General features: G+C 29.6%; 2 protein-coding genes across 4 annotated transcripts; one reads left to right on the top strand and one right to left on the bottom strand.

Moving 5' to 3' along the window:
* The first annotated feature begins 4,735 nt into the window (after positions 1-4,735).
* Positions 4,736-11,751, top strand: LOC129309413 (uncharacterized protein At2g33490-like). Of its 3 annotated transcripts, none has more exons than XM_054950988.1 (10): positions 4,736-5,038; positions 5,498-5,570; positions 5,781-5,855; positions 7,061-7,122; positions 7,206-7,274; positions 8,151-8,179; positions 8,256-8,463; positions 8,552-8,794; positions 9,576-10,578; positions 11,496-11,751. In XM_054950988.1, exons 1-9 carry the CDS (start codon positions 4,901-4,903, stop codon positions 10,569-10,571), a joined length of 1,893 nt encoding a protein of 630 aa, XP_054806963.1. In that variant the 5' UTR covers positions 4,736-4,900; the 3' UTR covers positions 10,572-10,578; positions 11,496-11,751. The 3 variants fall into 3 exon arrangements, with proteins under 3 accessions (XP_054806963.1, XP_054806962.1, XP_054806961.1); XM_054950987.1 differs by having other exon boundaries at positions 8,253-8,463; positions 11,513-11,751; XM_054950986.1 differs by having other exon boundaries at positions 8,253-8,463.
* A 2,811-nt stretch (positions 11,752-14,562) lies between these two features.
* Positions 14,563-17,103, bottom strand: LOC129309547 (leucine-rich repeat protein 1-like). Its single transcript, XM_054951156.1, has 7 exons — positions 16,942-17,103; positions 16,712-16,844; positions 16,481-16,552; positions 16,170-16,313; positions 15,985-16,056; positions 15,810-15,881; positions 14,563-14,788 (listed from the first exon to the last, which is right to left on the bottom strand). The coding sequence occupies exons 1-7, from the start codon at positions 17,021-17,023 to the stop codon at positions 14,710-14,712; spliced, it is 654 nt and encodes a 217-aa protein (XP_054807131.1). The 5' UTR covers positions 17,024-17,103; the 3' UTR covers positions 14,563-14,709.
* Positions 17,104-22,122: the final 5,019 nt, after the last annotated feature.

Genomic DNA, 22,122 nt, shown 5'->3' with positions numbered 1-22,122 from the left:
TTTCAAAAATAAACTAAATGCAAAACGTGTCTGATTTCAGAGAAGAGGAAGGAAAGAAAACGAGAGCAACAATGAAGAATGAACTCGTGGATGTTAGGGCATGGCTTGTCGACTAGAGCTTTAATCATCATTGAGTAAGTTTCATATTCCCTATCCTTCCCCTTTGTGTAATTTCTTGACTTCTTGAGGCAATAAGGGTTGTGATTTTGGTTCCCTTAGATTTAGACCTAATATATTAACTTAGTTAAGGTTTTAAGGAGTTAAATCAAGCTTCTAACTTTAGGTTTATGAGTTTTATAATGATTTAAAATTTTTGGTTAGGGTTTAAATGAACCTTAGGTATAAATTGAGAGTTTTGGAATAATGTAGGTAAAGGATTGATGATATTAGCATTTTTGGATGCTAAATAGGATTAATGAAATGTGTTGAAAGAGTTGAAGTTGATGAATGAGATTTTTGGGTATAGTGGATACTCGAACATTAGTAATTTTAGGGTTTAATTGGAATGATATTAGTTAATTGTGTAGATTAAGTATTGCTCAAGTGTTATCTTGCGTGTGGAACATGTGGAGCAAATGCTAAACCACAGTGACCCTTTTTGTGACAAAAAATGATTGAGATAATGAAATAATTTATACTATTTAATTAAATGTTTAACTGTCTTTGAGTAGATAAGTAAATTCTTTATATGTATTTTGAAAGTATTACATACTGTAAAATAAGGTTTTTGTGTATTTGAAATGATTTTTAAATGATGAAGATTTGTGAAAATCTATTATATGAGTTAAATGTAATTTGGATATAAATATATGATATGTATGAAAAATGTGAGTATAATCATGATAGAGGGTGGGAGTTCACCTGTAGGAAGAAGTAGTGGAAGTCTATATGACATGTATCTCCTTAATTCCTTATAAAGTATGGTGTTGGAGATTATCTCCTTAGTATCCATATGAGATACGGTGTTGGAGATTGACGCTCCTTAGCATCAGTGATGTGGTGTTGGAGTAACGATACTCCGATTTATGTGTGACAAGGGGAGACCATAGTCTAGAAGTAGGGTAAGACATCTTTAGCTAGGTGATCTTACCATTGAAGGTGAGCTCAAGTCATTATGAATGTACACTTAGTCCAATAGAGCCTATAGTTTCAATCAGAGTGATATAAAGGCTTGGATAGTAGAATGATCATGCTAGAATGAAAATGAATCATAATTATTGAATATTTTATATTGATCATGTGAAATGAATGTTTTAATAAATATTAGCTTTACTCCCTTATAGACGTATATATTAATTAATAGTAATAAATTATTCTATTACTGATATGTTTATCTCATCTTGTAGTTATATTTTATAGGTGAGGGCTCCAGTAGAGGCAAAAGGAAGGAAGGACTACTGAGGACTGACGGCTACATTTGTATAGCTCTTTTCCCTTATTATTTTGGTTTTATAATGAATGATATGAACATTATACCAACTTAGGAGCATTTCATTATTTTGTATTCACTTGCATAAAAAATCATGATGCATGAGTGTGTATTTCAACCTAGACTGATGTTTATATATCAAAATGATATGTCAAATATCGGGATATTTGTGCAAGTGATCTGTTTGTGCGAATTATGTGTTGAAATGATTAAAATGACATTTATGTGAAATTTTATCCACCCCTTTAATATTGATGTGAATTGGGGGTTTGGTAATTATTTTGTGTATTGATGGTTATTTATGTAATATGATTGGCTTATTAGGTTGTGTGTGGTTTATTTGAGTTGGTCCAAGTGATTCCAGGGCTATTGGCACTAGATTATGTGATTTGGACACCCTTGAGTGTGTTATGGGTTAAAAACAAACTATTTGGAATTCGAGTGTCTAACCTTTTAATGGTTGATAATTTGGATGTGAGACTAGTGCCAATAGATAGAAGGTTCAAAGAGCTACGTGTAGACACTTGAACTACTTAAATCAAGCATCAGATGGCAAAATGACAAGCTCTAGAAGTTGGCCTGGAGTGCTATCATGACAACAGGTGCACGCCACAGCACATGGCAATCACGCCATAGTCTAATGCTTTGTGAGAGCCTGGCTTTTTATGCCATCCGCTGAGACAAACAATGCACGTGCTGCGGAAGATAGAGCAATTTTGGGAAAAATAATACTACCTTCTTGTTATGCCTTTGAGATGTTATTTGTTTTCCTTGCTTTTACACTCTCTTATGCTTTATTATAAAATATAGTTTGAGTTCAAACAGCTTTTCAAAAGGATTTTATTAGAATCTCAATATTTTAAACTATTTATTTTCAAACCCTTTGGGTTGTGATGACTTTTCTTAAGGGTTTTAATTAGTCCTGATTATCATAATAGCGTGTTAGAGTGTTGTTCTAATAACGTTAAAGAGGACATTACATCCAAAATCCTTGGTTGATTTTGAATTAGAGTAAGATTAGAGCCATTAATTAGTTTATTCAATTATATGCGTATGGACGTTTGGATCACATTAATCAAAGGTCCGAGCTAAAAATTAGATAGCTTGAAAGTTAGATTTACATGTGTTGTTTGTGAGTGTGCACCACAATCAATTATGTTGTTGGTCACAATGTTGGTCACAATGAGTGGCATCTATGCCACAAGGCATGATGAAGGTACATTTGGATGTGATGATTCTAATGGAATCACCAAAATGTATGCTTTGTCCTTGCTTCAACTTGTTTTTAGAACCTAACTCTTTTCCTATGTTTCTGCATACTTTTATATTTTTTTTTAAATAATTTTGGGATCTCATTGTTTTTTACATTTTCAAAGTCAATTGCTAAATAACCTTAGTCGAGGTTGATGCTTAGTTTTTAATGTTTAGTTTAATTATTTTAGATTTAAGAATGTTTAGTGATAGAGATCATTACACCCCACATACAATTTTAAATGTAATTTTTAAATTGTAACTAAGATTTTTGTTATTTTTTATAAAAATAGTTCTATTTATAACTATATGAAATAATATTTACAACTTATTTTCTTTAAAAAAATTATAAGTAACCTAGTTATTGTTAATTCAATTTTTTGAAGGGAAAATGACAAAAAAAAATTCCCCCTAAATTTGCAAATGACAATGAGATCTTATGAAATATGATAATTCTTCTCAAGTTCCTAGGAACCTCTCTGACATTAGTATCTTTTATGAAATGACTATAATGTGCCCAATTTAAAATAAGAAAGAAATAGATCAATCATTAAAAAATTTACAGAGCAAAACTTGTCATTTGTTGTTTCTTTTAGTCATTTCCAGAAGAAAAATAGTCATTGTCTAAATCAAAGTAGTCAATGATATTTACAATACTTGGGCTTTAATGATTTAAAAATTTGCATAGGAGAAGTCGTAATTACTTATTTCATTTTAATTATTTTTAGAAAAAAATAGTTATTACTTAATCTAAAGTAGTAACATATATTTACAATACTTTAATTTTAATGATTAAAAAATTTAAAGAGTAAAAATTGTCATTTGCTATCCCATTTTATTTATTATAAAAAAAGTGGTCATTACTTAAACCAAAGTAGTTGTTAATATTTTAAATTGTGGTCATTATAGGCCTTTTATAAAAGACATTATTGATAGAAAGGTCTTAAGAGATTTGAGAAGAATTATTACATTTCACAGAATCTCATTGTCATTTGTATATTTCAAAGGAATTTTTTATCATTTTTCCTTTTTTGAAATATTTATTCTTCCAAAATTTTAAAGAAAAATATGAAGGAAAAATGACAATTAGGGTCTCCATAAGAACATTCAAAACAATTATAAATCCTAAATTTTTGAAATTTTAATAACAAACAATGGTTCTTACTTGCAATTAAAAATGTAAATAGTTAGATGGAAAATCAACAAATACGTTTAGAATTATTTATAATGTCAATTAAGAATTTATCAAATTTGGTTGTAAATCTCACTTTTTTCTATCAATATACTGATAAATTTCTTAAAAAATTAAGAAAATATATTTGGAATTGTTAATAATATTAGTTGAAAATTTATGAGAATCTATTATAAATCACAAACTAATTATTTATAACTTTTTTGCTATCAATGTATACAAAAATCGCTTGACAAAATTACAAATAAAATAATACACCTAGAATTATTTATAACATTATGTGGGATTTTATGATTAATTGTAAATTATAAACTAATCACTTGTAATTTTTTATTATTGATTAGGAAATTAATAAAAAATATTTAAAATTTTTTTTAATATTAATTAAAAAATTATAAAAGTTCATTTTAAATCTCAAATTAATTAATAAAAAATAATTTATTATAAATAAAAATTATGATCTATTATTAAAATTTTAATAATTTAAAATTTATAATTATCATTAATATTTTTGGCATGAAATTTCCAATTGTCCTTTTCCTAAAAATCAACTGCTTTCCTCGTGGAAAAATCATTGAATTGTCCTTTAGAGATAAATACCAGTGTTGTCAGAAATTAGATTACCGTGTCTGCACATGGACTTGATTAATGTCCCTCGGAGATAGACAGCAAAAATTAATAATTTAAGCGGAAAAGAATAAAAAGGTTCTTTTTTGTTTTTTGGATCAGGAGGTGTTGTTGACTTTGACTATTCTATTATGGCCAGTATTGCTTTGATTTGACCCAATAATGAGAATATGTTCATTATGTTGAATTCCATTTCATTATTAAATAAACAAATAAATAAATAATAACGGGGCGGGGCTGTTGTTGTCTATCGCAGCGTTGTTGCCGAGACCAGAGAATACGGTTTTGAAGAAAGGAATGGTTTGCATCGGAGGTTCCCAACCTGGTCCATTGCGTTCGGTAACGAAATTTTCATCAGAGAGGTCAATCACAAATTGAGGATTTTGATTCCTACTGTCTCGATGAGGAACTCTCTGAAAAAATTGCGAGGTCTTGGACTTCACAAGCATCATCATCATCATCATCTCCATCATGATTCCAAGGGCCGTAGGGACGTTCGATCTTTGGCTCAGTTGGATGAGCTCGATCAGGCTACCCAGGTTCGTTTTCGTGCTTTTCTTTCCCTTTCTATTTTTGATATGATTCCGTTTTGTCCGATTTGTTCATCATGTATTCCTAGTTTCATCATAATATGGTCTTCTCTGGAATTCAGCACTAACCCCAGCTCACTATTAATGTTCTCTCCCACTAGGACTCGTTTTATATTTCAGTTGTCGCAAGAAATCAAGACAATTTGTTTCAAATTCATCTCAGAGATGATGAAAAATCCGTTTTAGGGTAGAAACCAATAAATTAACTCAGTGTAATATTGTTGTAATTTTGTGTGTTATGGAACTAAAACTTCAGAAATCGTGCAATTGAGTCACCAACCTGACGCATCACCAAATTTTACCTGAGCTTGAAATTATGCTGTATGTTATCCCTTCAGTTTATTGATTGGCAATATTATCTATTTTGTGATCAAATAAGACAGTAGCTCTGTTTCTTCATTCTTTCAGGACATGCAGGACATGAGAGACTGCTATGATAGCTTGCTTTCTGCGGCGGCAGCTACAGCCAACAGTGCTTATGGTATTTCAAAGATATTCATTTTTATAAATTACTGGGTCTAAAGTTGTATATTGCTAATTCAAGAAACATACCAGGGCGAATAAAGTTTTCGTGGTTCACTTTGATAAAATATGCACATCAGAAACGATGCTTCAATTCCCTGTGAATGATATCTTTGGCATATTATTGTCTTTTTTTCAAACAGTTTTGCATGATTTCCTCTTTTTGCAGAATTCTCAGAGTCCCTGCGGGAAATGGGCTCTTGTCTTCTCCAGAAAACTGCATTGAATGATGATGAAGAAAGTGGTACAGTCAATGATACTCGTCTAAGATTGCATCATGGTTTCTTTACCCCCCCCCCCCTATTTGGTGATTTAGTGAATAGGTATTGTCTTGCAGGGTGAAAAAAAGAGAATAAGAGCTTTTTCAGTTTTGTTCTCATTTTATGTTTTTAAAAACTATCTTATAAACCAATTTTTAGAATTGTTTTTCAAAACAAAACAAAATGAAAATCTGTTTGATTATTTTAATTTGAAAAACAAATTTAGATTTAAAAGAACAGCTGATAGTGGTGGTCACCATTAGTTAACAATGATGGTCTATAACAGTGGTTGGTTATAGCTGAAGGTAATTTACATAGTCAAATTTGGCATGCTTTAAAAAAAAAAAAAAGAACGAAAACAGCTCTAAGATGTTTCTATTTTTTTATTTTTAAAAAATAGAAAATGAGAACAGCTTTGAAAACATTTAAATCTTGAATACTAATTCAAACGAATTTTTTTATTTTTAAAAACAAAACAGATTTTGAAAACAAAAATCAAACAGGCCCTACATCTATTTTGTTGTGTTTTTCCTTAGTTAGTTCTTTGGCTATAATCTGATTTTGGTTTAATAAATTGCTATTTAGACAGATGCTGTTTTCTGACCGATGTGTCAGTCATGGCTATGGCCAATATCAAAAGCAAGCTGTCTAGTCCATTATTTTGATTTTTTTGCATAATCCTTGAAAGTGTAGAATCAAATCATATAAGTTTTAACTCGAAGGCTTTGTTTGGAATGAGAAGAAAATAGGGAGGAGAGAAAGTTATAGGAGAAAATGAAAGAAAAAAGGCATTTTACACCTTTTTTCCCCTCCTAATTTCCTCTTAGAGATGGGGAAAACTGAAAAAAAAAAAAATATGTGCTAGGAGGGAGAATGTCCTTTTCTTTTACTTTTCTTTCCTTCCTATTTTCTTCCCATTCCAATCGTAGGGTGACTGTAGTTTTCATTTCATCCATAAATATCTTTCTTATGAAAAAATTAAGAGAAGCAAAATATTGCCACTAAATTAAGCTTCCTAGGGTGTCTGATATTTATCTAAATATTTCTATTTTGTGTCAATAGTGTAAAATTGATATGATAAAATGTGATTTTTATTCTTCAAGCTTGTAGAAAACATACTTATGTGTTGTGTTGCAGACTATTCTCTGTGGTGGATTCTCCAATGATGCACTATAAATCATTTATGCAGGTAGGGTTTTGCTAATGCTGGGGAAATTGCAGTTTAAGCTGCAAAAGCTTGTTGATAACTATGTGAGTGCTGGTTGCATATGTAAAATGAAAAAAAAAAGCATTTCTTTTTGTCTGTTTTGAAATTATTGCTTTGCTTATTTCAGCGTGGTCATATAATCAAGACAATCACAACTCCATCAGAGTCTTTAATGAATGAACTTCAAATTGTTGAGGTTTGTTCTTATGAACCTTTTGTCCTTTACTATAAATGGCATGCATAAACTTTTAAGAGGTAAATATGTTAGCATATATTTAACAATCCTTGACAGGTTTCTGTTGTTTCTTAACTTATTATTTTCTTTTACCCTGTATTTGACCCTTTTTATTATTCTGGCTCAGTTAACTGTAATACTTAATGTTGATGTTTTTTATTAGTTTTACTTGTAAGTAGAAGATATATTAATTGCCATACAATTAGAAGTTTGACCACAGGGTTTCACATCCTAATCAGACCGGAAACTATCTTTGAGATTCTAATATATCAATATAGAAACTCGAAGTTCACTTTGGTAAATGGGTATTATTAGATATATTTGATCTTCTACTAAGGAAAATCTGTCTATTTGATAAAGGTGTTCTGTGGACTTCTGAAACTTGATGTTACAGATCTGGGAAATGTGTTTGGTGTTCCCTGAAAAAAGAGCAAGTTCAAAGCAATCCTGCATTGTGGCCTTTCTTCCTTCCTTTAGTATATTAGTTTACTCACCAGTTTTCTCTATGGTGTTAATGGATTGCAAAACAATTATTGTAGCACCACAGGAAAATTTGCAAAAGTAAAATGCTTCTAGCATCTTGTAGTTGCATGTTGAAAACTATGGTATCCAGCCCCTTTGAGTTTCATGTATTAAGGTGTCAGTGCTGTTTGAATTCACAACTTTGTTATTACTATAACCAAAGAATATATTTACGTTAATGCTCAAATATTCATTCACCAAGTTTGTTGATGTGATAATTGTGTCTGCATTAACTATGTGTTGCACTGTTGATTATCAATTATTTATGGGACTTAATTTAGTCAATAAAATTTCCCCCTCTTCATGTTGAAGCAGGAGATGAAGCGACAATGTGATGAAAAAAGGTATGAAATGATAAATTGAATTTATGTGTCCCTGAAGCTGATATATGTCTAATCATTTCGGGTAAATGATCAGCAGAGATGTCTATAAGCATATGTTTACAAGATACAAAGAAAGAGGCAAGTCTAGAGCTGCGAAGGCAGAAAGTTTTACTGTGCAGCAGTTGCAAACTGCTCATGATGAATATGATGATGAGGCGACATTATTTGTTTTTCGGTTGAAATCTTTGAAACAAGGACAATCACGGAGTCTACTCACACAGGCAGCACGTCACCATGCTGCTCAGGTTTTACATTCTCTTACTTTCTTCTTTTGAGCTGGGAATTGTATATGTTGTATTGATTTTCTATGTTCTATTTTATGCCACATAACAGTTGCATTTCTTTAAGAAAGCACTTCAGTCTCTTGAGACAGTGGAGCCACATGTAAAATCAGTAACTGAACAGCAACACATTGATTACCCCTTTAGTGGTCTTGAAGATGATGATGGAGATGACGGTGATGATGGGGAAGATGATGATGAAAGTTATGATGAGAATGATGATGGGGAGTTGAGCTTGGATTATGGGCAAAATGAACAAGACCGAGATGTTTCTACACCACAAAAATCAAAGGAGGTAACCAAGAAATTGCAATATTCTTAACCCTTCCTTCTCCCTCAAAGATTTTGAGAGAAGCACATCTAATGAAGATCAGTGACTTCCCCAATAAGAAACTTGTTGATATGATTAGGCTGGAGATTTATAACACACTGGGGGTTCGGGTGTTATCATATGCTAAAGAGAACATACATAAAATGAAAGCTATGGGCAGAGAAGTTGCAGGCTTATGAACACGAATTTTACGTCCTATATTTGTTTGAACTTGGCTTATTGTATTGTGTGCATAAGTAAATAGGTTAGGGGGAATGCTGGATGCAAAGTTTAAGAAAGCACCTCTAAGGAAAACTGTAAAATATTCAATTTTCTGGTCGATGCACTTATATGCTATCGTGGTTATAATTGAAGAACTTTTTTTTTTTTTTTTGGGGGAGGAAAATTTTGGACTTCACCATATATATTTATATATATTATATGTACTTACAATCTCAATTTCAAATATATAAATTTGTTAAAGTTTCGTGATTTAATCACATTTAGCAAATTGCTTCATATACTTCTTCCTCAAGGTAGAACAGTAGAAGCTTTTAAGGTAAAAGAGAGAAGAGAAAAGTTAATTACTGGACTGGAAATATTTCATGAATTGATGTTATATAAATGTCCTCAGACAAAGGTTTTTAAAGCCTCTGGAAATATGATGTATTTAGTCTCCTCTATCTATATATATGTGTATGTATGTCTGTACATATTTATTTATTTATGAGTACGCACATTGAATATATATTATACTCCTTTGCAGGAAAAGTTAGACATGCTTAACAGGAATTCAATTTCCTTTAGGTTTAGGACAGAAAGCCAATCTGCCCCACTTTTCATCGATAAACCTGACTTTAGTGAAAAACTAAGACAGATGCAACCATCTTTATCGAGGAAGTTCAGTTCATATGTGCTGCCTACACCTGTTAATGCCAAGAGTTCTATCTCTTCAGGATCAAGTAATCTAGCGACTTCCAAAACACATATAAATTTAAATGAGCCTACAAAGAATTTGTGGCATTCATCCCCGCTGGAACAAAAGAAATATGGAGAAAATTTTGGAGATGAGGAATTCTCTCGTTCTACTGTTACGAATGCACAATCTGTACTCAAGGAAAGTAACGGCAATGTTGCCTCCACAAGATTGCCACTTCCGCTGGTTGATGGCCTTTTATCTTCAACTCATGATGCTTTTCATGTTCACTCTAAGAAGATTAAAAGACATGCCTTTTCTGGTCCATTGACTGGTAAACCATGGCCTACCAAACATGCTTCGGTAGAATCCATTCGATTGTTTTCTGGACCTCTTTTGCAGACTCCAACAGCACAGCCTCCATCATCGTCCCCAAAAATATCTCCTAGTGCTTCTCCTACTTTTACATCTTCACCTAAAATAAGTGAGCTTCATGAGCTTCCAAGGCCTCCAGCTGGTTTTTCATCCAATTCTTCAAGACTTGTTGGTTTGGTGGGTCATTCAGGTCCACTGGTGTCCAGAGGTCCAAAGCTTTCTGCTGCAAACAAATTGGTTACGTCAACTAAAAATGCTGCATCTCCTTTGCCAACACCTCCTCAGGCCATGTCTCGTAGCTTTTCCATACCTTCTAGTGGTGCAAGAGCTGAAGCATTGCATGATCCAAGGCCAGTGGAATCCCCTAATAGATCATCCGTGTCTGAGGATCTTGCATCTCTCCCGCCATTAGCGTTAACAAGCAGTCAACTGTCTTCTGATGGCTCTGAGACTGTTGCTCAGGCTGTCTAGATTGGAGGTAATTTTTAACCTTGTATTTTGTTTCCTCAGCTTTTTCTTGGGTCTATCTTTTTTCATTTTATTAGAATATTTTAAACATATGAATTAAGAAATCTGGACAATGTGGAAGGAGTCTGTATGTATAGATATATATTTAACATATAACTGGCATAGCCTTTGAAAGTTGCCTTATTTCATGTAGAATAAAACAGAGGTAAGAGTAATTAAATACCTAATCCTCTAATTGAATGGGGTTGGGGGCTTGGCCAAAGGGAAAAAAAGTGGTGGGGTAAATTGTTGATCACTTTGAACACAAGTTGCTCGAATGTGCATATGGTGGTAGCAAAACTTATAAATATAATAGGACTCGGCATGACTGCGTCGTTTGCAATTTCTGGTAATACTGTTGATGTGTATTTTATATACTTCATTTGATTATTCACATTTTAGGTAAGAGTGTGTTTGGCATGGATTTTCCTTTAAAACCACATTTATTGATGCGGGAAAAAAAAAAACTGTATTGATGGCAAAATGAAAAGGAAAGAAAAGAAAGTGCTCGTGCATTGGATGAACTGTATTGATAGTGAAAATCACTTTCAAGATTAAAAAAAAATTAAGATTACAATTCATGTTTATCCGAAAATTAAGTGACTCCAATCAAAACACACTAATTGGAGTACTCATTTGTCTTTTCAGATGTAGAATTTGTAATTCATGAATTGACATGAAATTGTGCTTGTTTTTGTTTATAAACTGTCATGTGACCATTGTATGGTTATCCAACATTAGGATAAGCTTCATGATCGTTCTGAGTATATATAGTTACTCACTAGTTGCTATAATTTTTGGAGTTTGAATATAGATTTTGTCTCGGCTTTCTATTTCCTGGGATTTCATTCTTCAGTTCTGAATTATTTACATGATTCATTAAAACAGGCACTGAAATTCTGCAGATTAATTCCACTCACGCATGAAGATAGCTCTGTTGAAGACCTGGCAAATAAGGCTTAGGGTCAAGTTTTGTTTCACAATTAGTTTTGTGCCATTACGAATCTGTAAATATTCCTCTGTATCTGCATGTCATCATTTTTGTTCGGCTCCCTTTCAATGGTGGAAAATAAATGCCCGTGGGTTGCATACTTGCATTGTTGAATTGTGTATTATTTTCTTTATCCAATATTCAAATTAATTACGCCTCCTCTGTCACCCACCCAAGAAATCTTAATCTTTGTCTTTGTACTCCCTTGTAGCATTCAGTGTACTTTTTTTTTTTTTTTTAACTTGGTTATTCTAGAAAGCATCAATTCACATGCTTCCCAACAGGGTTATTTTCTTGATTAAGGAGAAATTGTGTTTCCTAATTTTCTGATGGAAAAAGAGGGTAAATTACAAATTTTTGGGCCTAAAAAATACTGGTATTACCCAAATCGAAGTACAACTTACTACATTCAGTTTCACGTACGGAAAGAGAGAACACAAAGTCAACAGTATCTCTAGTTGGGCTTTTTTTGGGCCCCAATTGGGTGTGTCGTCCAATATAATGAGGGTCTTGTCACCTTTCAGTCTGCTGTTCAAGACATAGTTTATAATGTTTTTAAAAAAACAAGTCAAAGCTTCTGGCCCCCCCAAAAAAAAAAAAACAAGTCAAAGGATTTCTAGTATCTTGAAATCAACAATAATATATAGATATCTATTAGTTTTATAAGAGGTCAACTTTCTACCATCTGTTGAAAAAGCCCAATGTTAACCGTTCATTTTTAAGGAAAAATATTTAACAAATTGGGAAAGCTTAGTCTTTTTTTACAAAGTTAATAGGTATCATTATTGGATTAAGGAAATTAGAAGTCCTTGAAGAATTTTTTTTTTAATATTTTTGCATCTTAGCGTAAAAAGAAAAGAAAGTGGATCTGAAGTTATATGTTTTTGTGTATTTTGGAATTTAAAAAATAAATTCTATTATTTATAAATTTTGAATAAGGGGTTTATTTATAAATTTCATAATTTATTGATATATTGAGTATCTAAAACAAATCAAGAACTTATTAAAAAATGGATAATCAAACTTTTAGTTTTTTAAATAAGGAAATTAGATATATAGCCTCAAAAAATACAACTCCTATAAATTATGAATGAGATTTTTGAATATTTTAAAATATGACCCATTCATAAAATCAAATAGATGTATTTTACTTTTTTATCTTTAGATTAAATTAATTATTAAAACGCAACATATCTATTGCAACCAATCCTTAACTGACTGAATCATTCCTTTTTTCCTCTAAATATGAAATTGCTTGTGCCTTTCTTCATTGTTGTGCGTTTCTTCTCTCTCCCTCTCTATTTTTTTTCAAGAACATATGAAGAGGACATTAGACATTGAAGAGGAATCTTCATTTCTCGAAGTAGAAGACTAAGCTGAAATTTATTATCTGTTATCAGATTTTTACCATCTTCACATCTCTCAGTAACAACAAATTTTTTATGGACTGTGTTTGATTTATTTTGGGCAAATGATTATGTATTTTTTGTGTTGCTGATTTACAATACTACATCATTGATATACATATGTATAAAAAAGTTTATGTATAATTGTTTAGTTATGTTAATCTACGATAGTATATCAGTGATATACAACAGTATATCAACGATATAGTATTGCGAATCAGTAATATAAAAAACACATAATCATTTGTCCAAAATAGATCAAACACAGTTCATAAAAATTTTTGGACTCTTAATTTATTACAAAGAGTTAAATACTTAAACTAATAAAATAAAAAATCATGAATATGTAACTCCATTTCCCTACCAATATGCTCTATTCCGTTGAGTATCATCGATGTATCTTACCTCATGTTTGTCTCTCATGATCGTGACTACAACTCACTCACATTGTTCTGTTGTCTCACGTTCGTCTCTCTCGTGTTTAGTTCCATCTTCTCTCTCACATTCAACTCTAAAAAAGTCACTTTAGACTATATATCTCACATTCATTATGTTCGATTTTAGAGATTTCTTGCGTTTTGATCTTTTGGCATTTACGCAAATATTAAAAGGGAATTTTTGTAAACTAATTATAAACTAAATATTACAAAGGCCATTTTTAAAAATTAAACAAGGATAGATTATTTTTTTACTTGCTTTTATGATACAAGCTATGTCTGCAAAAATCCCATTTTAAATTTACTTCAATATTTTTGTATATTGATTTATGTTTGTTAAAATCTTAAATTTTTTTATATAGATTGTTTTTCATACGTTTTGGTTGGATATATACATAAATACATATATTCTTCTACCTATATTTTAAATTTTTAAAAGTTATCACATTATTTTTTAAGATTAAACAATAATTTAACTTTTAAATTATAAGTCTAGAAGCATTTGAAATCTTCAATTTTTTTATGTAATACTTCTCCTTAACTTTTGAAAACAAACTTTTGAAAATGAAACGATGTTATCCCTATCATTAATAAAATTTAATTTTAATCATTAATTAATTATAAATGATAAAAAAGGACCTCGAACATGAAAAAAAAAATTGCGAAAATTTTTTTAATCTTTTTTAATATTTACCTGGGTCCTTATTTGTAATTATTGGTCTTTTTGTAATGTTCTTGGTTTTTTTCTATTATTCTTTAATCAATTAACAGTTATAATTAACTTTTATTAATAATATAAACTACATTACATTATTTTTTTAAAGTTCAAGAAAAACATCAAACAAAAGAAATAAATTTCAAATTTCAAATTCTCTTTGAATATATCATTCAGACGTCAAATTGCCTTTTAATCCTAACTTTTATTCAAGTCATGTTAGATCGATAGCCTGGCTTAGATTAGTTATTTCTTTGAACATATTAAGTGGTACTTACACTTCAAGTGGCATTATTATTATAAGAAAGAATAAAAGAAATGTGAGGATTGGACAATCGGTCACTAAGATGGGAGTCTTTGTAAAGTCAAGATGCAGAAGGCACTCGTTCTATTCTTAGTATAGAGATTGATCCAAGCAAGCGACTTATAGTATTAATATTAATATATTAATTAAAGAAGGATATGAGGGAATGAGACATTTCCTTTACACTACTAGTAGCACAACACAAGAAGGGTCTCGTGTGGTCATTATCATCAGTTATCAGTTAATCTATTAATTGCAGGTTCCTCCAACATCATATCTCACGAATCCCATCAATTCTGGCCCTTCCAGTCTCGGATTGTTCATGAAACTGCAATGTCACACAACTTGTTAACAGCCATGAAATAGGCAGAAAAGAAACTGATTTCTACAAAAGAAACATGGGCTCGTTTAATTTTCTTCTCTTTTTGTTTTTCAAAATTACTTTGTAAAAATATGGATTTTCAAAAAATAAAATAAAAATGTATTTGATTATGTTAATTTAAAAATAATTTTGGTGTCAGACAAAGCCGATAATAACGATCATCAATAATTAACGGTGATGACTTATGACAGTGGTTAACCAAAATTAAAAGTGATTTAGAATACTTAAATATAGGGTATCTTAAAAATCAAAAATGAAAAATGAAAATAACTTTAAACTATTTTCATTGAAAAGAATTTCAAAAACATTCAAATTTAAAATACTTGCCTAAACAAATTTTTTCATTTCTTGTTTTTAAATCAGAAAAGAATTTTTAAAAACACAAATCAAACAAGCCCATTAATACTAACTCATCCAATTAGCCAGATCTTTCAAATCAGCATGGCCCAATATTTTCAAGACTGTCCACTCATCAACTTGAGCAATCTTGGACTCCAGACATAGAAAAACTCTCAACATGATTTTTTTTTTAATTTTTGTTCTGTTATTTACAAGACTCAAGTAATATTTCTTTTTTATTAAAAAAAGTTTAGATGAGTTAACATCTCATGATTTATTATAATTAAGTATATCTCATGGATCAAGAGCACTTTTGATGGTACTCTCCAATTATAAGTCATTTTTAATTAATTCACCTATAATAAAATACTGAAGCTCTCATAAGATGAAATTAGTTTCCAGTATTATCAATCTTCATTACACCAAACCCTCCTATCATATTAATTTTTATCATCTCTTATTAATATGGCACATATGGGGAAAAATATTTAATGCTCTAATAAACTATAAGGTGACTATAAAAAAGACCAAGAATATTTTCTAAAAACCCTATCTAAGAGGCCTTGAATCTCTTCCACATATTAAAATTAATATGATTATGAACATTAATTCTGAGTTTAGGACTCACCTTTCTTCAGAGAACTTGGAAAAGGAACCAGAAGTTGGGAAGGTTCCACATAAATTATTGTTCGAGAGGTCTCTGCAGCGAACAAAAGAGAAATAACAATAACAATAATAAGAAATCATCGGAAAAGTGAAATCACAGTAAAACCAAAACCTGAATTATAAGAGAAACTCAGTACAGGATCTTAAGGTTTCCGAGCTTGGTTAGCTCTCTCGGTATCCTTCCACTCAGTTTGTTGCTGTTGAGTCGACTGACACAAAATAAAGTTATCAGCTTATTTTAATTAATTGTTGGATTTAGTCAAAATAAAACATCATTAATTAATCATTAAGTACTCTAATAACGCCACATCATATTGCATACAGGAATTTGAGATTGGAGAGCTTGGAGAGAGTTGGTGGGATTTTCCCAGTTAGGTTATTGTGATAAAGATCCAAGCTCACAAGACTCGTGAGCTCCCCTAGCTCCTTTGGCATAGAACCCTCCAAGTTGTTCATGTACAATTCTCTTCAAAAAACACAGACACACATCATCATCATCATCAAACCAAAACAGAGCTCCTTTGACTTTGCTTAATTACAATTCTCTGCAAAACACACACACACACACACACACACACACCATCATCATCCTCAAACCAAAACAGAGTTCCTTTGACTCTGCTTAATGCTTACAGAAAGCGAAGGCGATCTAGCTTTCCCAGCTCTGGAACCAAGTGGCCAGACAGTTTTGCATGCCCCAAGTCTCTGCATTATATCACAAAAGAGCACAATACCCAAAAAAAAAAATCAAATCAACAGTTTGAAAATCTACACACCCATTTATCCCTTCATTAAAGAGTCTGTCCGTGTGTATGTGAGAGAGAGAGAGAGAGAGAGAGAGAGAGAGAGAGAGATTTTATTTACAGTCGAGTGACTCGTTTGTCATCATCACAAGTAACATGAAACCAGGTACACGGATCCACCAGAGTGGGATCCCAACTCTCAAGCACGTTGTTTGGGTCGTGCACAGATCTTCTGAAGGCGTACAGAGCATCCCCTGTTTCGTTTTCAACAACATAACACCATTAACAACACAAGACAAGGAAGAAAAAAGGAAAAAAAAAAAAACACACACACACACACAGATTGTTTACCTTCCATATTTGCATTTGTTGGAGCAAAGAGGTGGGAGAGGAGGAGGAAAATGACAAGAACATGGAGAGTCCAAATCTCCATTAGAGATTCAACTCAAGATGTGTCTTAACAGTTTAGTTTGTGTTGAGAATTTTTGGCTCACAAGATGTGTGCGTGCCTTCAAAGATTCTGTATTATTGCTAAATTTATAGAGCCCATCAATGCAGGCGGGATGCCAGAGGGTGCACTTGTCATTTGCCTCTTCCTTTTGGTGTATTTTTTTTTATTTCCACTAAAATATTTTAATCTTCTCCTTCCTGATAATTCATTACTTTCAACTTCCACTTTTAAATAAATAAATAAGAAATTCAATCCATATTTATCTCATTGACACTTGTATTGTGCAGAACGTCAATCTTTAATTAAGGAATATATGGCTAAAACATTAAGGAATATATAGCACTGCAATATTTAATTAAAACGTGTCATGTTTATATCAAAATTCATTAAAAAAAAATTATTCAACTTTGCGCTTGCTATCACAAAGAATTATCAATTTAAATATTTTGAAGAAAAATCTCTTCAGTGGTGTTGGGATTTCCTTTTAAGTTATATAATAACATAATATATGTAATGTTTGTTACACTGAACCTATTATATTATTTAATTTAATATTAACGGTTCTCTTCTATTATTTTTTATTTAGAAATATAAAGAATATTTTTGGACATCGATTTTTTTTTTACCCCAAGGAGAAATAGTGGCTAGAGAATCTCTGCCCTAGGGTGTAGAGACTGTAGGCAATATCTTTTAACTATGTCGGACCAGATTCCATCACACAAACAATAAATGAATAAACTCCTTACACATTCTCTGACCTCTCTCTCTCTCTCTACAATTTTTTTTGGACATAAATATACTTTTTTTTTAAATATAAAACATTTTTTAAAAAAATAAATATTAAAAAATATAAAATATTTTTAATTTTTTAAAATATAATTATTATTTTTTCTAAAAATGTCCCTATTTTATTAGGACGAGATTTAATTAAAAATATTTTATATTTTTAAATGAAGAGAATATAATTTTTTTAAATGAGAGAAAATAGTATAAATTTATTGAATTAAAGTGAAAAAGAAATTATTATAAAGCCAGAAAAATTGTCAAGTAGGGACAGAAATGCAGCATGGACATTCTCACAAGTATGATTTATTCATTTGTTTATTGGAGATTATATAATTTTTAGTTCTATTTTCTCTTAACAAATGGTTTAATTCTTCACTTTTGATTGAATGTAATTTCTTTTATAGTTTATTAAGTTATAAAATTATAAGAACTGAGTCGCATTGAATTAATAAACTAAAACAACTCAATCATTTTGAGTTAAGAAATACAAAGTTTGAGTTGTTTTGAATTAAGAGATTGAATAGATAATTAAAAAATTTAGAGACCAAAATTTACATTTTTTTTGGTTTTTTGTTTAGCTATTGAGTATAGGATAATTTTTGAAAAATTAATTAATTTTATAATTTTTGCATAAAATAATTAGTATAGACCATAACAATTATTTTATATAAAAATTACAAAATCAATTAATTTTTTCAAAGTGTTCCTTTTCAGCTTTCAATATTTTTAAATTCATTTCTTTTTTGGTTTATTCTTCAGTTGAAAAGACGGGAAGAAGTGACAAGAGAGTTTAAAAACAGTAAACAAAAGTTTCCTCTGCTTTCCGAGAAAAATGGAACAGTGATTATGAATAGTGTTCGTAGTAATGATAATTCCAATCAACCTTGAATGAATATAATTTAAGGTTAAAAAATAAAAAAACAGAGTTGGGTTAACGTTAAATGGTATGGGATTGAATATTCCTTTAGTAATAATATCTAGAGTCTGAAACCCAATCCTTCAAAAGAATTTTTCGAAATTCTTATGCATAGAAAAATCATACTACGGAAGCTTTCGAGTTGGATTCAAATTAAATTTGAATTGTTTGGTAATATTGAAAATTAAATGACTTGTGGAAAAAAAAAATACCACTCAGAAGCAGCGAATGTAGAAATTGAAACGAGAGATAGAAAAATTGAACAGTGACAAATAGTAGTAGTAATAGTTGGAATTTCAGGCTGCAATATTCAACTTGAGTACAATCTCCAATGGATGAAATATAATTTTAAAAGAAAATATATTTACATTACAGTTTTTTTTTTCAATTATAAATTAGATTTTACAATTTATTTTATTTTAATCAAATATTTATAGTTTGATTAATTAAATTTTTTGATAAATGAAGGATAAAATCCTTAAAATTTTCCTTTAAAAGAAAAATTAAGAAATTTTATATTTTATTAAATGATTATATAACTTTATATAATATAATGACATTGTATAATTCATATAACTAATCATATCTAACGGGATAAGGTTTGTTGTTATTATTGTTGTTGATTATATAACTTTATAATTAATTACATAATTTTTATAATTCAAAATTTATATTATTAAGTTGTCTTCTAAATATTTTTTATACATATAAAATTTTCATAAAAAAATTATAAAAATATAAAAGTGTATGAAATTATTTTTTATTTTAGCTAAAGTATTAAATTAATTTTTTTTGTAAACTTCCAAGAGTATTTTGTATTTATTAATTTTAATCTTCAGGGGTTTAACATATATGATAATTAAATTATAAGAACTTAATTAACATAAAATAAATTGCATAAAATTAATTTAAAATTTAGTAAAATTATAAAAAATTGTAAATTAATTTTTTTAATTTTAAAAATGTTTAGATTAATTCGTGATGGCAGCACGAATTGGATTATGGGTTATTATCATAATTCATAAGACTTTAATTTGCTCAACAGAGTTGACGGGAATCCTTTTCTTTGTTTTTTTTTTTTTTTTGTTTTCCGAATGAGTTGATGGGAAACCTTAATGGTTTAAATTTGAATAATGATTATGAATAGTATACTGCTAGTGGCGATAATTCCATAAAAAAATTGTCCAATAAGGCTAAAGTAGAATGAATATAATTTTAAAATAAAAAAAATATCAATAGTTTTATTGAGTGGTAAAGGACTTACGGCCCATTTATTTGAGACTAAAAAATAAATAAATTTTAAGTAGTTTAGAAATTTTATAAAAAAAAGCTTTATTTTATAGAAATTTTATAAAAAAACAGATATTATTTTATGTTTAGCTATAATAATAAAAAAGTAATTATTAGTTAGTTATTTTTAAATTATATGATATCTTCCTTAATTTTTGTTTTATAAAAATAATTTTTTATTATATTATTTTAAAATTTCATAATATCTTCACGTATTTAGCATCTTTAAAATACTATTTCTCATCTACTATATTAGATTACTTTTAAAAGTTAATCAAAGTAGCTTCTTAAAATAATTATAAATATTATTTTAAGATGCTGAAGCTATTCAAAATAAAGGTGTACATGAATTGTGTTAAAGCTATTCACCTTATAACCAAATAGGATTTGAATCACCATCCTTATAAGAAAGTCATTGAGTATGTTAGGTTTTTATTATTCAGTGATTGGTTTGTTTCTTTGAAATTCATGTATAGAAAACTTAATACTTGTGCACATCTTCTTGCTAGTCAAGCTTTCGATATTACAGGTTATTTCTGCTACTATGATTAATCCTTATCTTTTTGTGCTAAGATGGTGGATGATAATAAAAAGCGCATTGCCACTATAACTTGATTTGTACTCTGTCTTGAGTAATGTTATCCATGTTTATGCAAAAAAATAATAATAATCATAAATATGTTTTTTTAAAAAATTTTGATTATTTTTAAAAGTTTAGACAAATATCATAAAAACTCACAAAATAAATATTTTTTAAAAAATAATTGATTATTTCATGAAATAAGTTAAAACAAACAGGACCTTAGTATTCTTTAAATAAAATCTTGAGTTTTTGTGGATAAGGAAAACAATTCAGGTTGGGAGAGTTATTTTATAATTAGTGTTGTTCTGAGTTCTGACTTCAATCCTTACAAGTTAATAATAATGAATTCCGAATGACTTGTAAAAATATAAAAATAAATTAGATAAACTGCAACTGGGAAATGAGAATCCAGAAACTGAAATGAGAAGAGATCAAGAGTTGCGGTTGAACAATTGAAGAACATAATGTTTCGTAGTCTTTTTTTTTTTTTTGGATGGCTTAACACCATAGCCTTTTCATTTAAAAGAGAATATAATTTTCAAAATTTAATAAAAAGAACATAATTGCAATTAGTTTAAGCAATAATAAAAGACTCAATCTTAATTGCTCCCTTCAGTTTTAAATATAGAGATCTTGTCGAGCAATTTCTTTGCTCTTAAATATAAAATCTCATTCTTCTTTTTCGCTTTCATTTAATATTTTTTCCAAATTATCTTATTTAATTTCATATTTTTTCTCACTTCTGCCTTTTATCTCCCACATTTAATGCCCATATTAAAATATGTTTTTCTTTTTGAGAAAATGACATTTTATATGATCTTATTTATAAAATAAAAAAAATATTTGCTTTGATCCTGGTTACAAAAAACTATATTTATCTTTATTTTTTTTTACTTTTATTAAATGTTGAGAATGATATTAAATACTAAGGGTATTTTATTATTTTTTTATTTTTTTACAAATATTCTGCCATTGTAAATAATTATATTTGAGATATGATCATGCATATCTTTTAATAAGAATTCAAATATTAATTCACTAGTATATTTTATTTTTAAAAAATATAAATGTAATATGGGTAAAGTTAAAAACTTGTGAAACTTTTTGATAAAATTAATAAAATTTAAGATTTTTTTATTTTAATGAAAAAGTTAAAAATAATTTAAATTTGACTAATTTTTTTAATCTTCATTAATGAGTCAACAGCATTTGCATTGGATGTGACAAATTTGGGAGGGAGTAGAAGTGGTTGGTATAATATAATAAATATTGAATAGTATTGAGGGAGAAGGCAGCAGATTGGGATCCAAAAAGTGAAGTGAAAGATGAGGGATTGAGATATTGAGTATATAACTTTTGGCATGTGAGTGAATGTGATACCCTTCTTTTAATGGTTTTTTTGACTTGGCACGGCTCATCACAATTAATGAAATGTTTGGCTTTGTTCCTCTTCCGTGTTGCTTTTGTCTTAGTGGGTGTAGTGTTGTGGGACATGATTCACACTCA

The sequence above is a fragment of the Prosopis cineraria genome, unplaced genomic scaffold (genome assembly GCF_029017545.1).
Source record: "Prosopis cineraria cultivar Desert tree isolate PC_DT_omini unplaced genomic scaffold, ASM2901754v1 PC4, whole genome shotgun sequence".
NCBI classification, from domain to species: Eukaryota; Viridiplantae; Streptophyta; class Magnoliopsida; order Fabales; family Fabaceae; genus Prosopis; species Prosopis cineraria.
Note: the sequence above shows the minus strand (reverse complement) of the source record. Positions and strands in the feature narration are given on the sequence as shown.

Bases quoted from the DNA above. Each gene is read 5' to 3' on its own strand.
- LOC129309413 (XM_054950987.1), top strand. From the start codon at position 4,901: ATGAGGAACTCTCTGAAAAAATTGCGAGGTCTTGGACTTCACAAGCAT. The intron at 5,856-7,060 runs GTACAGTCAATG...TCATTTATGCAG, and splicing joins GAATGATGATGAAGAAAGTG to GTAGGGTTTTGCTAATGCTG. The intron at 7,275-8,150 runs GTTTGTTCTTAT...ATGTTGAAGCAG, and splicing joins ATGAACTTCAAATTGTTGAG to GAGATGAAGCGACAATGTGA.
- LOC129309547 (XM_054951156.1), bottom strand. From the start codon at position 17,023: ATGGAGATTTGGACTCTCCATGTTCTTGTCATTTTCCTCCTCCTCTCC. The intron at 16,553-16,711 runs GTAAATAAAATC...GATATAATGCAG, and splicing joins GACAAACGAGTCACTCGACT to AGACTTGGGGCATGCAAAAC. The intron at 14,789-15,809 runs GTGAGTCCTAAA...GTGACATTGCAG, and splicing joins TCCAAGTTCTCTGAAGAAAG to TTTCATGAACAATCCGAGAC.